The sequence below is a fragment of the Corythoichthys intestinalis genome, chromosome 1 (genome assembly GCF_030265065.1).
Source record: "Corythoichthys intestinalis isolate RoL2023-P3 chromosome 1, ASM3026506v1, whole genome shotgun sequence".
Lineage (NCBI taxonomy): Eukaryota > Metazoa > Chordata > Actinopteri > Syngnathiformes > Syngnathidae > Corythoichthys > Corythoichthys intestinalis.
The window spans coordinates 76,052,234-76,071,028 of NC_080395.1; the positions used below are offsets into that span (position 1 = coordinate 76,052,234).

General features: G+C 38.9%; 1 protein-coding gene across 1 annotated transcript in view; it reads left to right on the forward strand.

Moving 5' to 3' along the window:
* LOC130918437 (mitochondrial carrier homolog 2-like) overlaps positions 1–18,795 on the forward strand; it is a 46,548-nt gene that overhangs the window by 2,499 nt on the left and 25,254 nt on the right. The window contains exons 2-4 of the mRNA XM_057840132.1: positions 12,962–13,043; positions 14,983–15,089; positions 16,963–16,989. Of these exons, the coding sequence (XP_057696115.1) occupies positions 12,962–13,043; positions 14,983–15,089; positions 16,963–16,989 (216 nt within the window). The remainder of the gene's footprint in view (positions 1–12,961; positions 13,044–14,982; positions 15,090–16,962; positions 16,990–18,795) is intronic.

Below are 18,795 nucleotides of genomic sequence, written 5' to 3' on the forward strand. Positions count from 1 at the left end.
AAAAAAAATATGAATGAACTGAATGTATAGAAATAAAAAATAATTACCCATTTTTAATATGTAGGCTACATTAATTATCATGCGCATCACCTTATATATCTTGGAAGCTATTCAAACCATTTTTATAGGTTATTGTATCATAATGGCAGTAATAACAGTTTGTGTAGTAAACTAGATGGAAAGTGGTTCTCAAATAATATCAAATAAATCAGTAAATTCATGTAGGCTTGTTCGATATTCATTTTCATCAAGTATAGGGTGCTGGTTTATTTAATATCACTCAGCACCAAATATCATCAAAATAATACATGTATATTAAAAAACCAATAACATTGCAAAACTTTCTTACCTCAAGTGATGAAAGCGAAGCAGTGAAGAAATCCGTGTCAACTTCTTCACCAGCTGTCAGTGAAGATTATTTTTGTTAGACAATTGTTGCATACAGCAAAGTCCTTGTTCACCACACTTCCTTTCTTGTTGGTGTAAACTCTAAAGTGTGTCCACATGTGTGATTTGGAGCAATATTTTTGTCACTTTTTTCCTCCACCGTTCCCATGAAGCTTTTTTTTTTTCAACCCACTTTGAGCTTCCTCTCTTCTTCCCTAGACGACTTGTACGCACTTTACCTTCACCGCCACTCTTGAGCACCCCTAGTGGACCGCCAAGGAATTGCTCAACAAACATTGAGCAGTTTACAGAATCCAATGGCCAATATGTCAAATAAAAGTATCGATACTTGGCGGGAGCATATCGATAACCTATCGGGTTGCAAAATATCGCGATATATCGCAAGTTGTATAGAGTTCATTTTGCCTACACTTATAAATTCATCAAACCCTTTCTTTTATCCCAGGCAATAGTAGGTCGTTTTATTTACCTGACATGTTTCGGCAGGCACTTCCGCCTTCGTCAGAGGGTCACTGATGTTGGTGTGACGAGTCTTTATCAGCTGATGGATGAAGGCGTCAGAAACAAGAACAACACAACACAGGGGGGAAGGAAAAAACAAACAAAATAAGAACACACAGATATGGTGACGTTGCCGTACGTGAGGGGAGTCACGGAACGTATCCAAAGGGTCATGAAAAAAATACAACATAAACACACCGGTCAAACCACACACAACCCTCTGCCAGATATTGGTCCACCCAAAGGACAAAATCCATCCAGAAAACAAATGCAACTCAATATATGAAATTCCATGCAAATCATGCAATAAATCATACATCGGGGAGACAGGGAGGAGCTTCATTACAAGAAAAACGGAACACAAGAAGGAATGTGAAAAGGAGACAACAATGAGACAAACAAGGGCAATAAAAGATCAATCACAACAAGAACATCACAAATCAGCCATCACCGATCACTGCAAAAGGGAAAACCACATCATGGACTGGGAAAAGGCCAGAGTCATCCGCACCGAAGAAAACAAACATCAGCGCTGGATCAGGGAGGCCATTGAGATCCGCAAGCGGGGCCCGAGGACCATCAACAGGGACGGGGGGGGGCATACTACGACCTGGAACAGCATCTTGGAAGAGTGAATGGGCAGCAGAGGGCGTGACTCGCCTGTCATTCTGGCAGGTGAGTCATGCCTTCATCCATCAGCTGATAAAGACGCGTCACACCAACATCAGTGACCCTCTGACGAAGGCGGAAGTGCCCGCCGAAACATGTCAGGTAAATAAAACGACCTACAATTGCCTGGGATATATCGCTGTATCGAGATATTGTCACAGTCTTAGTTAATTGCGTCAAATATTTTAACTAGATTAATAAGCCTGAACGATATATCGTTTCAACATCGCCATCATGATGTATGCGTGCGCGATAGTCCCATCGCAAGGACGTGCGATAGTTTTTTTTTTTTTTTTTAATCCACATAAACCCTGCTTTCTGCTCTGCGCAGAGCCTCACACCCTCCCTCTCCCAGTTCTTTGAACCTCACAGTCACTGCAGCACTTGCTTATTAAAGTTAACGATGCTGGTATCTAGAGCAGTGCGGTAAACCGAAAACCCACTAGAGGTGTGCAAAATTTCCGATTCTTAGATTATTCGCGATTCGGCCGTGGAAGATTCGAGAACGATTCACAAACATCCAAATTCCGATTATTGAAATATGCCAAGTAAAGCAGAAGTACGACACACTCAGCGCGCCGCGCGGTCTTCGGTACGCAATTGGGGACGGAGCGAGAGTAGCTAAACATCATGCTTCTCATTACCCGGCCCCTCGGGTAACGCCAATGCTCAACTCACGGCTCTAGCTCAACTCATGCCACGAGATAAAAAAAAAAAAACAACAACATACCTGACTGCTGCCGAAAAGCTGCTACAAGCCACATTATGTTACGGTAGATATCATTTATACAGGACTAGATGCAATATACCTTCGGTATCGTTACCAGCACATCTACAAAAAACTAGATGCGGGCGTTAGTAACGGCCGCCATCTTAAAGCAGTACACTTCCCTGCAAGGCTGTTGTTGCAAACCTTCCAAGCGAACCTAATGAACTTTTTATCTAAAATACTCCTAAATCGGTAAAATATTGACTTGAATCTATCTTTAAAATAGTTTTAAAACTTTTACATGTTGAAAGTAGACAAAAGAGAAATTATGGAATAACAGGAGCAATTTTAACAACTTTAACGGTTGATTCACAACATTAAATTAATTGAAAGTAGTTTAAAGCTGCTGATATAGAATGGGGACTGGAGTTTTTTATTTACTGTTATTTTTGTTTTACTGCTATATGTTAACTTGATACTGAAATAGTAGTTTGGTTTAGCCTGAGAGGATTTTTGAACAATTTTGGAACTAATTTACAAAACAAATTAAAAAAAAAAAAAAAAAAAGTGGGGTGCATCAATGATCGTTTTATAATCGAATCGGCGCCTCTGAATCGTAATCGTAATCGAATCGTTAGGTGCCCAAAGATTCCCAGCTCTAAAATCCACCGTTACCGAAATTCTTCACGATGACCTACGTAATTTTGACCATGTCGGTAAATTCGGTAATTTAATAAAACAAGAAAATATAGTCTTTTATCCCGCTTTGTTCGGCTATGTTCATTCCCCTTTAAGAAAGAAGTCAGTGTGCTTACGTATGGAGTCACGTGGTTTTCAGGAAGCCAAACAAACAGAAGTCTGGTAGGCTAACGCTAGCGGCTAACGCTACAAGCAAACATGATGGAGTCGGGCTTAAGGGAGCTTCGCCAAACTTTCACCCGACATTAGGTAAACTCTTGGTGGGTTCCAGACGGGCTTTCACCCGCTGTCCTCCCTGGTTCTCACGATTTCAGGAGAGGATGCTTTCTTCTGGTAGCCAATCCACAGGCTAACGCTAGCGGCTAACGCTACAAATGAACGTGATGGAGTCGGATAGCGGCTCTAACCTTGTCGAAACGGCTGAAATTAATGAGTGGACTGGGCACGGACTTCATCTAGCAATCATTATGTCGCGTTATTTGGTATCTCTGTGATTTCTCTGAAATCTTTCATGATGGTAAAGCACTCAGCATAAAGTATAATCCAACAGTGAAGCCTATATATAATATGACAGTTTAATCGCTACAGCTATTTTTCTGTATGTGTTTGCTTGATTCTGCCATCATAAAATCTTAAATGTTGTATTGGCATCAGAGCAATACTGCTTTAATCTGGTTGTGTCTGCGTGGGGGGTGCATGTATTAAAAAATGTTCTGGAAAAAAAAACCTGAAACCTTGACGTAAACACTTGTGTTGAATAATTATGTCACAGCAACCATTACCAATAAGTTGTCAGAAGTGTACTGTTAAAGCTGCAAGTCATTTGTGTTAAAATGACATGTTTGCACAGTCGTCAGATTGATTTTTATAATGTTGTACATTTTTCAAGTCTTACAGGGTGTTATAAGTTCACACTAGAATTGGTATTGTTTACAAGATTTTTTTTTATACTTAATGTTTAGACTGCATGTGCAATTGTTAAATTGAAAGCTGGTAAATAAATTTAAAGAGAAACGGTTAATTTGTATTCCATGCATTGATTCAAATTTTCAAATTATATAACAGTCCGCTTGGGCGAATTTATCGTCATTTATCGTTATCGAGGTAAATCTGCTCAATTTACCGTGATACGTACTTAAGGCCATATCGCCCAGCCCTACTGGTATCTTTGATCTTGCCAAAGAAGCGGACATCACAGCGCAGCAGCTGTCAATCATCGTTTAACTTGTTAAACAGTTTCTGCAAGGAAGCCGCTTTGAATGAATGTGTGTGTAGACGTTTGAGACATATAAATTAAATGCCAGAAGTGATCATGAGGAGTTTGTAATTTCTACATGTCCACCAAGAGTATTTCATAAAGCCAAGCAATTTTCTACTACATTACTTTATTCTTGTTTAAAAATGATTTGGTTGGACAGTTATGTTTAAAACTGATCATAATTATTACATTTGAAGTGCTTAAAACCATTTATTTATATATATATATATATATATATATATATATATATATACACACACACACACATTTTTTTTAAAACCATACTTTGGGGGAAAAGTGAGAAAAACATGCCTTATATGTATTTCTTTCCAATGCTAAATCTGAATAGATACATTGAGCACACACACAAAAAAATAAAAATTTGGGGGGCGGGGTGCGCAACTTCGTGGTTTTTCACTTATCGCGGCGGGTTCTGGTCCCCATTAACCAGGAAAAACAAGGGATCACTGTACACTGGTCATTGCGAGTCATCCAAAGTCTTTCCAAACAGCTATTCAAGTCATCTAGTGAAAATTTCTTTTAAAAAATATATATATATCGCGATATAATATCGCAAACCCCCCAAAAATAGCAGCAATAGTTTTTTCCAACATCGTTCAGTCCTAGTGATTAATTTAAAAAATTAATTACTGCCCGTTAACGCGATAATTTTGACAGCCCTTATTTTTATATACAGTGGTACCTCGACATCGCTTCGACGCATGATCTTTTCGACATCCGACTTACAATTTGACTTGCCATTTGTTTCTACATGCGACGACATGCTCGAAATACGAAGGATTTTTGACAGCGCCTGAGTTTTTGTTTTCCCGCAAGATGGATGCATGGCGGATTTTCTCGTGAGAGCAATCAACATGGGTTCCAGGAATGTTTGTGAAGGTGGCGAAAAAAGGAAAAATGATAGAAAACTATGAGCATGGTGGGCGCGTAAGTGAACTGGCTTGACAATACGGCTGTAGAATGTCTACAATCTCGTCGGTCTTCCTCTGACCTCCTTTCGCCAGCATAAGTTAAGGCAGTACTTCTCAAATAGTGGAGCGCGCCCCGGGGGGGGGGGGGGGGGGGCACAGAGCGATGCCAGGGGTGGCGCATGTGTCCTCAGGAAACATTTATTTTTTTTGCCGTAGCAGAATAAAGTGTACTTGCACATCCACTCAGTGGGTGGCAGTGGCGCTCTCATTTTCAGAGTGTGCGCAGTATTTTTGAACAAAGCAAGAGCACACAGAATAGAGATATGAAGAGCTGTGCGCCGTTTTCGAAAGCCGTTTTCCTGCCGGACTCACGCAGCAACCCACTGTCTTCTCCGGGTCTCACGTGTCCACCCGAGAAGTGCCATTTTCGGCTTGGGATCGTCACGATGACCGCCCTCACCTACGGTTCTCCCTCGGCCGCTGAGAATGCGCTTTTTTCGGGCCGTTTGCCTTTTGGCTTTGACTTTTAATACAGTGGGAGATGAGGAAAGACCACTGATTACTGTGTCTAAAATGATAATAGCGGATAGCCGGAAGCCAAATCAATTAAGACGCCAATTAAAGACATTAGACCCTAATCTCATTGATAATCCGCTTGATTGTTTTTCAGCGAAAACGTGCCGAATATTGCCAACAATCGTCCCGCTTTGTCCGTGTTATATCAGCAAACCAGAGAGCACTGTTCGCATGCTCAATGCTAAATAACCCCACACCATTGCAAAGGAGGAGATACTGTGAGCTAGGCATGTGCCGGTATGAGATTTTGACGGTACGATAACCGTGAGCAAAAATACCGCGGTTTCACGGTATCACGGTATTGCAATTATAGCTCCAAAATTTTTAGATGTATGGGTTTTTTTAAAAAAAAAAAAATTAAAAAAAAAAAAAAAAAGTTTTTTCCATTGAACAGGTTTTTTTTTTTTTTTTTTCAGAACATTTTTGCAAATTGGAACATGAATATAATGTGAAAATAAATTAATGTGAAAAATAATTAACAAAAAATAACAAATATTTTATATAAAATTAAAATAAATAGAACCTAGACTATACCCACAGCCACAGCTGAAGTTGCTCAATATTAGAGCAAGAACAAAATAATTGCTATAAAAAAGTAAAAACACTTCTAAATAAAATTAAAAATATATACTGTATGACTTTTTTTGAGGGGGAGAAGCTGAAGTTTCGCCATTTTCAGCCACTGTGTCAACTTTCTTCTACATGATGTCATGCCTTTGTGTTAAAAAGAACAAAGAATTCATAAGTTAATAAGTTAGTTAAAAATGTATAAGTTAAAATGTAAATATTGTTGAGGAAAGGTATTATCTAAAACAAAAAGTGAGGAGTGAGACCTCCTTTCGCAATTAGCGATCTTTGACGCGATCCTTTTTTTTTTTCTCCCCCCTTCATTCAAGCTTGTTTCTCACTCAGCGGCTGTGAGACATAAAACGTCGACGAAGCTGCTCTCCCAGCTTAGCCTAGGCTAACATTCGTCTTTGTAAGTTTTAGTTAGTTTGTATATTGAATTTGAAAGGAAAATGTATGTTTTGTTTTTAGCGACCTTTTTCATGGTGCTACTGCTATCCTGTTGAACCTTCTCACATGTGGAAAAATACAATTGTATAACGTTTTAAATGTATTCATTTGTATATTTCGCCACGGTTTGAGAGCTCAATAAATTGAAGAAAAGTACGCCTTGTGTTTGAAGGGTTTGTTTTTGGGTTTGCTGGCTGTTTAGCAGAATAGCGTCACTGACACTCACGGCAACAAATGGGAAGGGTGAGCGCTGCCGCACCAAGCCACTTCGGCTGCATTTTGGCACATGAAAAATAGCGAATACCGTACTAAGGTATGACGGAAAATTTTAGTGGTTTTGAAACCGCGACGTTTTCACACCACGGTAAACCGTGAAACCGGTAACCGGCACATGTCTACTGTGAGCAGCGAAAATAAAAACAACTCCTGTCCAAAGACACTTTTTTTCCATTTTATTCAGTTTTGTTTTTTTGGTCAATTTTTTTGGCATATTGTCCTTATGAGTTAATGTTTCTAATCAATTTGAATTTGTTATTTACTGATTTTATTACATTTTATTTTTTAGCATCAAATGGTCAAAAATGTACCTTGAGTGTATTTTTACAGCTTGGATGTGACTTTTTTTTTAATTCAGGCAAATTGATGCGCGTTAAGTATTTTCTGTTACAAACAAAACAATGTTGATAAAGTTTATCATAAATTGATGTATGTTACTTTTTTTTCTTTAATAGAAAAAAAGGGCACAATGTCAGGCAGAGGCAAACTTAAAATAGTAATTTTATAAACAAATGATCCTATTTACAGTGGCGGCAGAGAGTTCGGGGAGCGCAACAGAAAATAATTGAGAAGCACTGAGTTAAGGTGACAGTTATTATTGTAAAATCGCCAGGATTTTAATAGTTTATTTCAGAACTTATGCAACACAACATTCCTACTAGAGGTGGGAATCTTTGGGCATCTAATGATTTGATTACGATTCAGAGGCTCTGATTCAATTATAAATCGATTACTGATGTTGGCTGTGGGCAATCGTAGCCAGGAATCGAACCGTTAACCATTTGGTCACAGGACAACTCGAGCCACAGCCGCCCATTATTATTCCGATTTTTATTCAAAATGTATTATTTTTTGTGCTCTGTGTAATTGCTATTTGTAATTGTACCAGCAGTATTTATTAATGATTTAGTGTAGCTTTTCGGGCTGTGGAACGAATTAATGGAATTATACTGTATTCTTATGGGTGTTTCGACATACGACCGTTTTGACTTGCAAACAAGGTCCTGGAACGAATTAACTTCGCATGTAGAGGTACTACTGTACTGTAATGTTTACACTGAATGTACAAATGTTAAATATGCTAAATTGAAAGCTGGTAAACAAATCAACGAGAAATGGTTCATTTATATTTCATGCATTTATTCAGATTTTCAAATTACCGTATTGGGCCAAATATAATATATAAGACGGTGTTTTTTGCATTGGAATAACATTGAAAAAGTTATATTCGCGGTCTAGACATTATACCCATTCACGACGCTAGATGGCACCATATATCATTGAAGCGATGTTAAGTCTTGACAGATCTCAGCTACTCTCCCCATTCACGACGCTAGATGGCGCCAAATATCATTGAAGCGATGTTCTGTCATGACAGATCTCAGCTACTCTGTTTAGTTTAACCAGTTTGCATTATTTTGTTGCAACATTTTTCCTTATTCAGATTTTTTTCAAGACTAAGGTTAGTTAGACTTCACTTTGATGGTTAATGCAGTTACTGCAATTTTGTTGTTTTATCACATTAGATTGGTTTATTTACATTTAAAAAATCAGAAGCCATTCATTTACGAATGTGATTGCACTTAAGTTTACATATTTAAATGTTCAGATATTAAGATTTAAATGAGGCAAAATCACATGCTTTTTCTCTCAAATATAGTGTTATAATCATTTGTTGCGGATGTACTGTAATTTTCTGTATAAAAATTAATTTGGTGTTCAAAAAGTCTTTTTTTCAAACTTGAGTCTTGAAAAAGAGGGGGTCGTCTTATAATCAGGGCTGTCTTATATTCGGGCCATTACTGTGTATAAAAGTCCACTTAAGGAATTTATCGTTATCGAGGTAAATCTGCTCAATTTACCGTGATATGTACTAAAGGCCACATCGCCCAGCCCTACCTTTAAGTCAGTATTTTGTAGATCCACATTTGGCTGCAATCGCAGCAGTGAATCACTCTGGATAAATCTCAGTCTTGTACATCTGCCGACTGCAATTTTGCTCCATTCTTCTTTGTAAAACTGCTCAAGGCCTGTCAGGTATCTCGCATGAACAACCTCTGTGAAGTTGGCCCCCCATCAGACGCTGATTTATATAAAAATGATGTTAATCGTTTGTGCTGTAAAGTTTCGTTTGTGCTGCTATCGATTTACAATCCTTTTGTACAGTAGTATGAATCTGAACCTTATAGAATTTCTCACATTCATGCATTAAATCCCAATCAAATGTGATCTGATCTTTTTTACTTATATTTACCCATTCTGTCATTGTTTGCATAATATCCTTATTAAGATATGAAAAATTTATAAATGTTTAGGGTTGGGCATTGTTTGAAATTGAGCGATTCCGGTTCAAAAACGATTCTCGATTACGAATCCTTGAAGAGGCAAGGCCAAAAAAACAACAACAAAAAAAGGCAGGGTCAAAAAATCTATATTTAAAAATGTATTCGTTTATATAAATGTCTTCTCGGTTTTTTTTAATTGTATGAATTTAAAATTTATTATTAAGAATTTATTATTAATCTAGTTCCATTTACATGTGATATCGACCGTAGCCCAACGTAATAATACGATTTATTCTCATACTATTCCATCCGTCCATCCATCATCCACTGCTTAAACCAGCGTCGGGTTGCTGGGACAGCAGAAGACAGACGTTATTTATTGTTTTACTTACCTGGTTCTGACGGCGCAGCGTGTCAACTACGTAGCACCCGGCTAGTTTTGCACTTGGCACTTAGGCTATATTCCATTAAGCCGGTTGTGCAGCCACCTTTGCATGATATAGTTGTGTTGCAAATGTTGCACTGAGCTGACTGGTCTTTTTTTTTTTTCGGTAAAGTTAAGCCAAAATTTTGAGCGTCACCGCACCTTGTCCATGGTTGTAAACAAGTTGCAATGCACAAACACGCACTTCTCGTGGCTTCGTCTTCGTGGTTTTCGGCAGCATTTATTTCCCCACTCGGCGGTCAGGGCATCAAAACATGGAATCGAAATTTAAAAAGGTTTTAGGGTTCGAATGGTTCTGGGAGAACCGGAGTGTTAGAACCTGGTCCCATCGATGCTCGATGCCCAACCCTATTAATGTTTGGGTGGTTTTAGTTAAAGCAGACAGTTTTTTTCATCTGTGTGATTTTGACAAAGATTAGATCACATTTCATGGTGATTTTACGCAGAAATTTGAGAAATTCCAAAAGGTTCAGTTACTTTTTCATTCCGCTACAAGTCAATCTGAGGTCAACCAGCCCCCCATTTTGATTAAAAATGGTGTCAATCGTTTCCCCTAGTATTTTTTGAAGCTGTGGTGGTGGGCTGCATCTGAGTCGGACAGCCTCACCATGTCGTGCCACGGCGAATTTTATTTTTTCCATTATTTTTCCCCCCCAAGAGGAACCAAGATATTTTTGAAATATTTCATTAGCGAGGCTGATGTCGTAGCTCTCAGCTACGGTATATGTATGTAAAATGCGTAGCTGATTACAGCTACGTTACCCTACCTAATAATACGACTTTTTTCTCGGAGTGACTCAGGGTGTTGAAAATGTTGAAAGAGCCATATTTGACCCACAGTAAAAAAGATACGGTATGTCTGGAGCCACAAAAAATTAAAAGCCATGTATAAGCCTTATAATGATAGCAACACTGGGTGTATGTATCGATACTAGCTATATTAGCTAGGGCTGTCCCAAACGACTAATTTTCTCCCGATTAGTCAGCCGACTATTTTTACGATTAGTCGACTAATCTAATAATTAAAAAAAAATATATATATATTTTTTGGTTTTTGTTTACTAATTTAGCAATGAAATTTTTGTTGACGCTTATCAATTCACAAAAAACATATTGGAACACTTAAATTATTTATTAAAGTACAAATAAACACGTAAATACAATAATAAATCACAAATAAACAATGAGTTCAAATGCTGATAGAATTAACTAGTGTAGCATCCCGATTGAAAAGGTGGTCTCTTAAACTGATGGTTTACAACTTTTATTCCATCCTTGATGTAATCACACCGTAAGAGCTGCGGTGCACACAAATAAAACAACACAATTAGAAGTTAGCAAAAACTTTTCATCTTTTTCCTTTTAAACCTTATTTATATATCAATGAATTGCCTTTACCTTAATTTATTACCTTATCATTGACAATCTCTCCCTTGAGTGCAATCACTGTATATACTGTATATATTTATGACCTTTTAACCTTATATAATTTTCTATACCATAAAATAAACCATAACATGAAATAAACCTTTCAGTTAGCATTAAGGACAATACTAATAGCACTTATAGGCCCATTGTCAATGAAACATTATTATTCAGTATGGCGACAGCACCCTCTAGTGTACTAAAATGAAAAAATAAATAAATAAATAATAACTGGGTGACGGCGCTTGAGGTGTTTATTCACGGCCGACGTGCAGCCAAGCTTGGCATTGAAGAGACAGGACAGAAGAGTGTACCCTCCGTTGTTTCTTTGAAATAAGTCAATGTTTTGGACACTCTGGTGCGCTTTTTTTGGCTTTGTGCCGCTTTCCCCGCTTGCATACAGAGCATCCGACATTCTGAACTTTCCACGCATATATTTTTTAACCCTTCGTTAACCGTCGACGGGATGTTGTGCTCGTCGACGGATTTACATCATCGATGACGTCGACTATGTCGACTAGTCGGGACAGTTCTAATATTAGCCTACTATTGGAATGACTAAGTTGGCTAGAAATACATAATTAGCCTTCATTATTAAATGTTTATTTTCCCTGCAGTGGATGAACGCACCACGTGACTACTCTGTTGTACGATGCCACCACAAGATTAACTTCATTACAATATTAATGAATTCAAAGAATGTTTGTGTCATGTTTGTCCTCCTAGAAATTCTATTAAAACAAAAAATATATTTCCCTCCCCAGTCTTTTTCCATTAAAAAAAAAAAAAAAAAAAAAAGCTCCGGAGCAGCGCACACGTCACTTGTACAAACAGCTTTTTCTTACCAATTGATGGACACGGAAACGACTTTCTTGTACCGTAAATATGTATCGTTTTACTCTGCTTGTACTAATAAATCTTGTACTGTGACCACCGCTCTGAAAATAGAGCAAGGCTTAATTTTGGGTCCCGCCACTCCGCGCAAATTCAGTCAAACTTTGCTTTCCGTCCAAGACGGCCGTCCACCGCTCACTTTCGCCGAAAAGTCCGATCCAAACTACTGCTATGTCCGGGATATGGGGAAGAAGGAGAGAAGTCTGTCTTGGCTTACCCACTTTATTGTGGTAACAATAATAATGAAAAATAATAACAAACTGACAGCGGGCTGCCACGACATGAGACCGCTATCCCTCACTATCTCGCTCGTTCTCCCATTCTTCCTACTCGTTCCCCTTCCGTCATAGCTCCCCAGTCCAATCATCTCTTAAGGGGGCCCCGTGTAGTTACGAACATTACAATACACAATCAATAGGTTTCCGCTGAACTCCACCCACTCGGCTGCCGCTAGTTTGAAACGTTCTTAAATTTTTTTTTTTAAATAAATAAATAAAATACATCTCATTTGCCAGGCGTGGCGGCTTTTATTTTGGTGTGGCGGTGCGCCACAATTTGTTGATGTAGGGGAATCCCTGGTTTGTGCTGGTGTGTGCTGTAAAAAGTTTTGTTTGTGGTGCTATTGTTTTTGAGATATTAATTTCGAGTGATAACGCCATGCAGCTCCCCCATTTATTGCAAAATGGACCCGGAATAGTGGCATTCATTTATGAATATCTCAAAAACGATAGCGGTCCAAACAAAAAAAAAAAATCAGCACAAACGAAAGACATAATTCTATAAATTTGCGTCTGATTGTGAGCCAACGTCACAGAGGTGCATGACCAGTCATTTTCAACTGTTGTATATTTATCCTGGTCATCCTAGGTCGGACACGAGCCACTACCGCCGACCCTTGGACATTTTTTTAGAAGAGAGGTGTACCACCTGCCTGGATTTTTTGCTTATGGTAAGTCTCACTCTTAGAAGCCTGGTTGGTACAATCAAATGATCAGGCCTTTTTAGCGTTTTGGAATATCTGTATTTACAAACCAGATTTCAGTGCAATAACGTCAATATTTTACTCAGGGTAAACCATAGATGACAGGTCTAAAGTTTAAACTAAGAAAATGTATCATTTTAAATTCACAAAGTCAACAAATCTTGAATTTGTTATTTACTGAAGTTGGGACAGGTTGCATATTAGTCTAACATCGATTATGACACTGACGTCATCGGCATAATAACTGACAATGCGCAAGACCAAGTATATATTAAAATTGCCACTATTTTTAAATCATAAACTTGACAGGTATGCCACCAATCTTACATATTGCTCCTTTAATCCTAGAATTTGAGTGACGCAGGGGAGGTGGATAGGTTTTTTTTTTCTATTTTGTGTAATTTAATTGTTTATTTGTATTTCTTTTATCTTGGTTTTTGTTTGCATATGCTGTATTGCCCATAAAAGAGAAATTTAATAAGAAGAACATTTAAAGCAACACTGGGTAACCTAGTTGAATGACACCGCTTTTATATCTTGAGGGGGTTGTATCGCTTTCACTGGCACTAATTACTGTAACTTTGAGGACCTGCCACACAAAATAACTACAAATGTGTTGACTGCTTTAAGGCATACGTCATTTCCCCCATTCATTATGAAGACCGAAGTCGATGCGAACGCTTTTGCGTGAATTCTGCAAAGATGGCAGAGCAACAAAAGAGACAGTTTTGTCCGAGGAAGGGGAAAAAAAAGGCATACTCAAAATAAACATTGCCCTGGCTTTCATTGACTCGCTGGTGTGAGCCCCCCCCCCCCCCCCCCACATCAACCGAACTCGTCAACGCTGATGAGTTTAGGTGGGGTGGGGGGATTAGCCACACAAACCCACACGGTTGCTAACTATCATATGCTATTATTTAGCCACAACTGTATTCATTACCTTATTACTACTCTTCCTTCACGCAGCTGCTTGAAACAGAAATGTCGTTTAATCCATCTCCAGGTGACAGGGAAATCATGATTTTACGACACTATGCAGTGTGCGCTGGTCCTCATGGGAAACGTATTCTTCCTTAAGGCAAAACACCACCGCTTTTGTCCACCGGCGTCGCTAAAATCGACCAAAACTGAAGTTACCTAGTTTTGCTTTAAAGAAAATGAAATAATGCCATTTTAAAGCTTTACTGAATCCATTTTTCAATATTTTGAACCATTTCAAGCATAAATTAAGTCAAAATGGAAGCGTGCTCTGGTTGAAGAGCATAACCTAACCTGTGAAGCTTTTTATTTTATTACTGTGCAAATGAATTTACTCTGCAAATAGTAGGTCTTGAAATCACAGTTCTTTAGTGTCATTGAAGAAAACTCACCACACATTTGTCAACAGCCATAAGCCTCCCAATGACACACACACGCCACCGACATTCAATCAGAGCAGAGTTGAAGTTTACATTTTGAATATTTTAATTAGATCCAGTCAGCTGCATATTAATGAGTCCAACTTTTGCTTAACCAAAAGTCAAGAGGAACAGCTAAATCAAACTTTGGCTTCTCCCGTCTGGCCTTTTCTTTTCAGGTTGAATTAGTCGTAAACACACATAAATGCTGCATGTTTGTTTGGATTTGTCATGCCTGAAGGCAAAAGAAAGAAAGTAAATAGCTTGAAAAATGACATTCTGGCCACAAATTGTGGGGAAATGGCATAACTTTAAATATGTGATTGAAATTTAAAAAGGTGAGTCAAACAAATTGTGTAATTAATTTAATTTGAAAATATTTGCATCCCCAGTGCACAGATAACTGACCACTGTATTGTACAGTTTGGTACATGTGTTGTTGCACCCTGTGTTGTTACGGTACAACTATTCACTTACCTTTTTTATATTTCTTTGTGTTCCTGTTCCAGCAAAACACATCATTAAGATTGATGGGAAAGCAGGTCTCTTCAAAGGGCTTGCGCCAAGGCTTTGTGCGGGCACCATCGGCACTGTAGTCCATAGTAAAATTGTGCAGGTATGTTTGATTGTGAATGTAAATCACACCATAAGAGCTTTCTTCTGATAGCAGGAAACCAGCCACAACATAAAATTATATCCTTCTCAAGCATACAGTACCAATAAGGGGTGGTTTACATGGCAATAGGGATGACAACGCAAAAACCTTTGCAGAATCCTGTTGTTTGCATAGTGACGGCGTTTTGTGTTTGGGGGGGGGGGGGGGGTGAAAACGCAAAAATTTGAAAACGCCTCCCAGAGTGAAAATTGCCCTCAAAACAGTTAATAACCCAAAGGTGAGTTTTGGGTGACAACTGACTTCCGTACTCGGAAACAGTAGGTGGCGATAATGCTCAAATATATTTGTCAGTGATTGATATTTGTCCTGACCTGGACGAGGGGGATCGGATCGCGTCATGCAGCACAGAGCCATGCAACACAGGTTACACATGTTATCATTTGATTCTTTGGAGCAGCTATATCGCATGATATTGGAACTAATAAAAGGGTGCCAGTTTTATTTGACTGTAGTCTGCTCTAATCCTAGCCATGATTGTTGTTCAGTGTTAAGATGTAACCACTTAACGAGGTACTCTATTTGATTTGCTATTTACTAGTTGTACTGCCCAAAACAGTGCATTTCCTTTGTGCACCGCCCGACAGCCAGCTCACATTGAATGCACTTCCATAAACCACAAGGCTTTGTCTTTTCTTGCTTTTATGGGAAGTCACTCGTCTTAATATTGTGAAACTACTACACAAAAAAATGTACATTCAATGTACAGCAAACTCCACAATACACTTATATACACAACTATTATATGGATAGCACACTTACTTGCGCCTTAAGCCAACCTTAAGCATTGGCTGGCTTCTATACCACGAACAGCAACTTATGAAGTTCTGCACATATGATCCTTCACCACAGAAATAAACATATATTGCCCATCCAAATGTTATAGCATAGACTTGGTTAAAGTAAACGTAAAATACTCAGACATATGTTTCCGAGGCAGAAACGTAACAAAGGATTCACGAGCGTCAATGCTACCGCTAGACACCGCACTGTGTAAGTGAAAGAGCTTGTGAACCAAACTGACACACAAAATAGATGCAGCGAATTATTCTGACCAACAGGTGGCAGCAACGCACCGCAAATGGTCAACTGATATCCCATATTGGCGGATATAGCTAGCACACTAGTGTTGAAAGTTGGGAGCATCTAAGCCCCCTTCTAATTTGTTTCTCTGCAGGTTAGAGAGGCTAATTATGTTCTATTCTGTTCTACCCAGGGCTACCTAAATCCAAAGAAGTCTCCTCATCTCATCGTTAAACTAGCTGCTCTTGCATGAAAGGATAGTCGCATTCTTCGAAGGTGTTACTGCTTTAAAGGGTTCCTTCTGTTTCAAGATGGTGCCTATCTCAAGATAGAAACGTGAGGAGACTTGTGGTCTTTTGGCGAAAACGTCAAATCCGCTGCAAGAACAGCGCCTGTGCACATTATACTGCGACACACAAATTGAAAGGTCATCAACAATAGGAGAGCAGGATAGTGTTACTAAAGCATGATGGGAAAGATTATAAACAATAGGGTGGCAGGATCTTATGACGCGACTTTTGAAAGCAGAAAGTACATACGTATCTTGTAAAGTACGTTGTAGCTCTCGTGTTTTGAATATTTTTCCGTAATATGAAGCAAAAAAAAAGGTCGAAAACCTCTTCGTAATCTGAATATATTGTATACAGAAGCGTTCGTATGTCGGGGTACCACTGCAGTTTTGTTTTGGCTGGTTGGACTGCTTTATATTGTAGTTTTTTCCATACACAACTAAGAAAAATATGCTCATTTGGACATACTTATTTCATCTGTCATGTTCATTTTCCTGTTACAGAAATGTCACAAACAAGGGACACTTGAGGTAAGTGTTTTCTAGAACCATTTTTTGAATATCATCAACCTTCATTAATAAGTCTTTTACTCTTGTACTGTACTTTTAGGCTGCACGATTTCGACAAAAACCTAATTGCAATGTTTGTGTCGTATTGCGATTTGATTTGCAATTTTTTACATTTGATGTTTTTAAATTCATAAACCCACAATTGTGAATAAAAGAAGTCATTACTTTTACAACATCTGTGTTACAGGTGAAGATTGAACCTTTTAGTAGGACTTTGCATTTACTGTACATATTCTTAATAAACAGCTTGTAACCAGGGGTGCACATAATTTTTTTGCCCAGGTTCTCAGAGGAGGACCTGGAGATGTGACTTGGTCCTCATTGAGCTTGAGAGCCGACCCGCCTGATGCGATAAATTTATGACGAGCTTTACTTAGAGCCAATTAACTTTAATTAATTATATTAACAATTAATGCTTGATTAACATCAACTGGCACAACAAAATTGCCATTACTTTGAAGTGAAATGTAAAGCAATAAAAAGCACCAATTCAAAATAAAGGGCATTATGCGGCTCCCACATTAACTCCAAGCCTTTTTAAAAGTGAGATGTTCTCCTCATAAGACCTCATTGAACGTGCATGTTTAGCTTTGTAAAATGCGAGCAAAAACGCGTTTGTCAGTGCATGTCGCTGTTCATTACCTTTATTCCGCCCTATTCCGCCACTTGTCCATAGGGCGAGTGGGGTCCTGTTTGACATCGATAGTTTGCATAATTGCCACATGCTCTGTTTTTTTCGTGCTTTTCAAAGTTTGGATGGCTGAAATTCTTTGACCCTACATAAAATGCGCTGCTCTTATCGGCGACATTGGGATTCTCTCAGCACATTTTGTACCGCATTTCCGTGCGAGCATCATTTGCTTCTAGCCATGGTACCTCTTGTAGCCACTTTTCAGCAAAAGTCCTTTTTTCCCGGTAGCTCCGGTGACGTCTCTGTCGTCTGTCTGTCTTTTGACGGGGGTGGGGGAACACGGAAGTAATTACTCAGTGTGGCCTGCCTCTTCGACATTTTGAGAAGTTATTTTCCCGTGTCCGCCGCAAATACAGTGGTCAGCCATCGGTACGCAAAAGCGTATGGAAGCCGTTGAGGGCCAGTTTGTCTACGTCCAGTACGCATGCGCGGATGCGGACCACTTATGTGCACCCCTGCTTATAACGCATAAGTCTAATTTAGAACTCTGTCAACTTAACGTTTTCATTTATTTATTCATTTCCTATTATTATAATGGGCTTCACCACCACCACCATCATGGGTTAATGTCCATTGTAGTAACGAAATCCGTCAGCAGGGAGTGCTTGTGTTGGGTAATGCATGAAAGACTAGGGGACTATAGACCCTACTCATGTGACGTCACAGCCACGCCCCCGCGCCATGTTGTCCGTATACTCGTCATGTTAATGCATTAGCGCTTCGTAAATTCCTCCTATTATGGCGTGTTTTTCTGCTCGTTAACATTAATAATCAAAATGTTGAAGTCGTGTGTGGCGGTTGGTTGCAAAAACAGAGAAGATAGACGGAGAGACTTGAAGTTTTACCGTATTCCGAGAGACCCGGAGAGGAGACCGAGATTGACTGCTGCAATTCGACGAGAAAACTGGGCTCCAAACGACTACCACAGATTATGTAGTAGTCATTTTATATCTGGTAAGATGCATTTAATATATAGAGGGTTTTGGGCTGACAACCACAATTAAGATCATTGCTAGGCTAATCGCCGACAACATACACTCAGACGTTGTGAATGAACTACCTGAAAATATATAATT